Source organism: Diuraphis noxia, unplaced genomic scaffold (genome assembly GCF_037042655.1).
Source record: "Diuraphis noxia isolate RWA-SAM2 unplaced genomic scaffold, SU_Dnox_SAM2 contig0001, whole genome shotgun sequence".
Taxonomy (NCBI): domain Eukaryota; kingdom Metazoa; phylum Arthropoda; class Insecta; order Hemiptera; family Aphididae; genus Diuraphis; species Diuraphis noxia.
The window spans coordinates 16,632,418-16,639,274 of NW_028301711.1; the positions used below are offsets into that span (position 1 = coordinate 16,632,418).

Consider the following 6,857-nt stretch of genomic DNA (forward strand, 5'->3'; position numbering starts at 1 on the left):
CATTATCCTTTTAGTCACATATTATACCCCATATCTTCATTTGGAAAGTTCACAGCTAACATTTACTGGTCATCCTAGCACATTGTCGTACATTTAATAACATATTTTTTTTGTTATTGTAATGCAATTTATAGATCATCTATACAATTACAACTTGTAATGACTGGTCATCTTCAGATACTTATAATGGAAGTGATAATTTAATTTTTTTTTTAAATGCATTTTTACATTTTAAGTCATGAAAACTTGTGTTTAATTTAAGAATAATTTAAATCATTATATAAAATAAAAATAATTTTATGCTTGTTGATGATTATTTCATCAGTTAAGTGTATAGTGTAATAGTAACATGTTTTTTTGATTGAAAATAATCAATGTATGGTATAATTTGGTGTTCTGAATTAGAATTAAAGATTTTATCCGTCTTTATATGTATTAAATTACAATTAAAGTCGGCAAGTATTTACAAAAAAAAAAAAAAAATTGAAATTTTATTTTATTGTTTTATTGTAACTAGACTATAAATTGTGTTACATTCTATAAAAGCTACTAGTTCTTATCCACCACATTTGCATTATCATTAATACATATTTGTTTTGAATTAAAACAAATGTAAAATAAAAAAAGCTTTATATTGTTTATATCTTTGTGCATAATAATTGTGAAATGATCATTCAACTGTTGGTGTACTATCAAGTTAGCTATAATTTTGTATATTATTCAATTAATATATGTATGAGCCTCTGGCGCGGTCTGATGATCCGTAAGCTCTAATATATAATTATTTTGAATGAACATGTTAAATTACAACCCATAATCTCAAACAGCAATGTTTGGTTGTACATGTCAGCTAATTTGTTTATGTGGTAAAAACACATGTTATTTATACACAACAGATATTATATATGTCTACATAATACAATACAGGAAACAAGTTATATTTACAGTTAAATAGTTCATAATGCAATGTGTAGTAAAGAATGTTTCAAAGTTAGTTGTTTATATAGTGTGCATAATTTATTTAATTTTTTTCCTGTACTTTGAATAAATTTTATAAGTTTTACATAATTAATTGGTGATTTAGTTCCTCCTTAAAATATTTTATCATACATTTTTTGTTTTTATATTATATGAAAGAATATACTTTCGAAGAGTTTAAATTAAAGTTGACTCTTTATAAAAAAGTAACAAGCATAAAATATATTTTTGTTCAAATAATATTATGTTAAAAAACTTGGTTTTGTTTTATTTTTATTTAAATGTTAAATTATCAACAAAAAATAGTGAATTTTTACAATGTATTTGACATTTGTGCTAAGGTTGTATCATCATAATTCTAAGTTATATTTTGTTTTAAATCCGTCCAGAACTTTTTTGTGGATGGGCCACAAAAGTAAAGTTCATAATGGTTTTACCCCCTCCCTCCTCATATGATGTAATTTAGGTACTTTGTTTCTTAGATCAACTATAGACTAATAATAATTGTATTAGAAAACGTTATGGAAACAAAAACAATAATTAGATCAGAATTTAATATCCTGTATAAAAAAAACCACAACTTATCTTTAAATATTCAAATCTTTTGAAAAACACAAATTAAAATTTATACTTTTATTTATATGTTTTATTAAATACATATTAAAATATACACATTTTACAAATTAAAAATCAAATAATTGTTTTTAATGTAGGTATGGTATAAAGAAAAAGATAATCTTCTGTTTTTGCTTGTGACAAATTAATCAATGGCTGATGTTGTATCTTGTGTTAACTGTCCACTCAGTTCCCTTTCTATTGATAAAATTGCAGAATTATGAAATCTTTCACTTGTCATTGTAGATCTTAAATATGTCATGATTCTGCGCATCACAGAGAAGCTCCTCTCAGCAGTCACACTAGTCACAGGTATCACTAAAACTCTAGTAATTATTTCATTAATTTCTTGAAAAGCAGGTTTTATAATTGTTAATTCTTTGTGAAGCTCTACAATATTTGGAGTATTTTCAAACATATTTTTTACTAAAATTGATTGAGAAGCAATAGTTTCTGTATTACACACATTGTCTTGTCCATAAATATTTACTAAGTATTTAAATTTTTCTGTGTCCATAAAATTACTGGAATTTGAATCACATGCATCAACAGCAGTTAATATATCTATATTTTCATCAAATCTATAATTTATTTCTTGTAAAATTGTGTCTATAATTTCAAAGTATTGATGTCAAACTTCATCTTTTTCATTTACAGTCTTGAGTTTGAAAGAATTACTTTTACCAACCGTAGAATAAACAAAACTATTGTTCAATTTTGATGATAAATTCATTTTTCTATTTTGCATAGAAATTGAGGTAGTAGTAGTTTGGTTACATGGTATTGTTATATTTAACTCTTGAGCAGCAATCACAGATTCATCAAAAAATTTATTAAATTTGTATTCATTTCTCATATTTTGTAATAAAATTTTTGTTGAATTTACTAATTTCAGACACTTGATAATATCTAGAGAAGATTTTTGCAAATAAATTGATAAGTTGTTAATGAGACCTAAAATTCATCCAAGTAAAATAGAGTTAAAATTACATGAAATGAAGTAAATTGATGTAGAAGACCACGAGCCTCAGCGGCTTCTTTTTTTTTTGAACTTTTAGAACATTCTGTTAATGCAGCAATTACACATTTAAATTTACTTTTGAAAAAATTGACACCTTTATACTTAGAGACCCACCTAGTTTCACAATGTTGAGGGACTTCAATAATGTTTCCACAACCTTTTTGAGCTTGTATAAAAGCATTATGTCTTATCATAGAAGAGCTTTGATAAGCATAAATTGCTTCTAACAATCCTATTATTTCATCAAGTGCTTCAACTTTTTTAGTTGTGTCTACCAAAACTAAATTGAGTCTATGAGCGTAACAGTGCACATATGGACATACATTTTTTGACAATTCACGAATTTTGGATTGCACTCCATTATTACAACCTGACATCACAGATGCACCATCGTAAGACTGTGCAACACATTTTGTTATATCTAAGTTTATATTAACTAAAAACTTATCGATTCAGTAATAAAATCGCCCTAGTGAATCGATTCAAAAAATCGAAAAATCGACTACAAAAAATCGATTTTTTAAAACATCGATTTAAATCGCCCATCACTAGTATCGACAGCTCAAATGAACACTTAATTAGAAATGTATTGTGTGGTACGTGGCTGCAGTTTTATATGTGGCCGGTATCCCAATACGCGTCGTATATTACGCGCTCGGGTATAAATTAAAGATTAGTAATTTATTAATTACTATAACAGTTTACAAACATTTTTGTTATTATGTTGATTTTTTTTACACATATTGCGAATGTACTCTTTATAGTTTTAATTATGATTATTTAAAATTATTTCGTAACGTAACATTATGCTGGTGTAAATGAAAAAATATATGACACAGATGATTTTTATCAACATTTTTTATATTAACATTTTTTTTATCAAATATTAATAAGACTTTTTTTATAATAATCGTCAAAATATTTACATATAGGTATTAAAAAAAAATTAAAACTATTTAATAAAAAAACATCATGCATTTTTTTTATGACAATCGTAAAGGAAAAAAAATATTACAGGATTTATTATAATATATTATTTATACAATAACAAAAAATTATTCAGAATCATCAACGGAAGAATTCTCATCGTTTATAGTTAGGACACAGGGTTCTAAGTTATCTATAATATCGTCCATGATGGTGTCCACTTGCCAAATTGAGTCTTCCTGTGTGATGACATGACGAATAAAATTTTTCCAATGTTCATCGGTAACTCTTTCAATTCCGGTGTTAAGAAGAGCCCGAACGTCATCTATTTTAAATGTCGTATTATTACTCTTGACGTATCCTTTAACCATCGCCCATGCGAGTTCAATTGGGTTGAACTCGCAGTGATACGGTGGGAGTCGAAGTACTGTGTGCCCGGCGTCTTTGACCATATTATCAATAACGTAAGAATTGTATTTCGATTTTATTTGACGTACTTTTTGGAGCAGCTGGGGTTTTATCATTGGCCTGTCGAGTTGTACTCCTTTCGATGATGACCACGTCAAAATTTCTTCTTTCTTCGATTGGCTTGTTGGTATTTTTTCGGATTTCACAGAATGATACGGCGCATTGTCCATGACAATCACCGAGTTTGACTCCAGACGAGGAATGATGGACTCAAACCATTCACGGAAATTGTCACCGTTCATCTCATCATGATAATCTGAACTATTTTTTTTTGAATTGAAGCATAAAAGTCCACCTTCCAAAAATCCTTTTTCAGACCCAATATGTAAAATAATTAACCTTTTACCTTTACCTGTCGGGTTCTTCGCTCCCGTTGTAAGACCTTTGTTGAAGGCGTCGTGTTTTGATAAAACTGATTTATCAACCCACACTTTATTGGTACAGTCACCGGCGTTCAACCAGGTCTCGTCAAGATAATAAATGCTCCGACCTTCTTTTCGATATTTCCTAATATCATATAAGTAGTTGTGGCGCCAAGCGAGTAGGTCTTCCCTTTCAGTCAATACACTACATCGTTTGCGTTTGGTAAATACGAAGTCTAGTTTTTTAATTGTTTCATATAATACCGTACGCTTAAAATTTGGAAGTGCTGGATCGTCGTTTACAGCTTGCAGAATCTTGTCTATTGTTGGTATCTCACTTTTCAGCCAAAAAGAATGTATTTTTTGCCGCAGCGCATTCCTATCTAATTCGTCGATATTATCAAACAGACATTTTCTATTGCGAGTCTTATTAGGGGACGAAACAGTTCCACATTTTTTATACTCGGAAATAATTGATATTACCGAATTACGACCAATACCCGATATACGTGATATTTCGGCAATCATTTCTTTGTAAGGCATATTAGGAGACTTAACTTTGATCTCCTTGTACATATTCACAATAATGACCTTTTGACGACTTTGTATACACTAAAAAAAAAATTAACATACATATATAATATATATATTGTATAGGTAGGTACAAATATATAATATAAATATACAGTAAATATGTCGTTTTATACTGATTATATAAATATAAGATACGTATTTATAAGGTTAGGTTAGGAGTAAAGATTAAAAGTTTTAATAAAATAATAAAATAGGTACTTACATAGTTAGTATTGAAGTATTCTTTTCTAAGTCTGACTGATGACTGTTTTCTGAGTCTGGCTGGCAGTTGCTATTCACTGTTGTTGAAGATGTTTTTGCGTTTTTGATGGTTGGCAACTGTTTTCTAAGTATTCTGAATGACTAGAAGAAATTCGGTTTGACTCGAATATTTTCTAAGTTCAGAATATTATTTTACGAGAATTTTCTTAAGTCCAGTTTAATTAATTAAAGAACAGACTCTCGTGAAGGTGCTCTGGCTAGTCTGGTCAAGTCGCGTCTGAATACAGGCCGTTTCGGGGTCTCTTATATAGTACTACCCTCTACTCCCCATAGTCTACTTGCTCTTGTCGCTGTTCTCACGGATGTGGTATAATCATCTAAACTGACAGAAATGCCACTCGCCCACATACGAGGAAAATGCGCATCCTGTGCAGCTGCAAACCTCGATAATTATATTATTATTATGTAAAAATATATATTATGATATTACCTTCGGCCATTGGTTCTTGGAACTTTTGTACTGATGCATAATCCCACGTCCTGTACACACCTATTGATGATCTTTTATAGTTGAATGCCCAGATGATTTTGTATTTCCCTAATGTTACCTTATTGCCCTACCCTAGCTTGGTTCAGCTGATACCTAGTTAACCGTGAACTAGACAATGGCGGGACGCTTGTCCTCTAAATTTTTGTTTTTAAAGACAGAAATCAATCAATTTGTGTACAATATAGTTATGTTACATTAATATTTTCACAAGTTCAAACAACTTGTTTAGAATACAATTTTCTATAATTTCATATTTTATGTTTTACATTCATTGTTACATATTCATGATGCATTGACAATTATAAATTATTACATTTCATGTTTGTCATTTTTTATTACAATAGTAGTTTCCATTAGTACAATAATAAAATATATACTTGCGTAGTACATATCATAGTATACAATCATAAATCTATGATTTTATTTATTACATTAAAATATGTGGTTAGTATTACAATATATATATATATTTCCTTTAATATGTTTGGTTAGTGATAGTTTTTATATTAAGTGTTACTTACTGTTTTATATAATATTAATTCCCATATTATTACATTAAAATATATCATTCCCTTATGTTTACTTATTTCTGTGTGAATATAAAGTTATTAAATAATACATTTTTTTTTTGTTTTAATAATTAACATGATTAATATAATATGAATATCTTATGTCTAATATCATCCCTCACCATTCTATTATGTATATGTTATTTACTTAAAAGAACATTTAATTTTTTATCATTATCATTATTAAATGTATTCTCAAATTCCTTATATATAATATATATATATTATTGTCCTTTATTTTCTTTGTCATTTTATTTTATTATTATTTATTTTAGTGGATTACTATCCATTCAATCTTTAATATGATTGTATAATAATACTTATGAAAAAGTGTAAAACTGATTGTAGTAGTAACCGAATTATATATACAGGGTGATTCTTTTATCAAACAACACTTATATGGTGTTTGTGTGTAAATACCACCTAACATACACCTATAACACACAAACACCACCCAAAACCATCCAACTTTGGGAGGCTATATCTTGTAAACGGATTAACGAAAAATGAAAATTTAAACGTGAAAATTCTTTGTAAAAATAGACTTTTTAGTTTATGAAATTTTAAGTATA

At 28.2% G+C, this 6,857-nt stretch overlaps 1 protein-coding gene across 1 annotated transcript; it reads right to left on the minus strand.

The window, feature by feature from the left end:
* Nucleotides 1-3,669: 3,669 nt before the first annotated feature.
* On the minus strand, nucleotides 3,670-4,947 carry LOC107170771 (uncharacterized). The gene has a single exon (XM_015520965.2). It carries the CDS (start codon nucleotides 4,945-4,947, stop codon nucleotides 3,670-3,672), a length of 1,278 nt encoding a protein of 425 aa, XP_015376451.2.
* Between the last annotated feature and the right edge of the window lie 1,910 nt (nucleotides 4,948-6,857).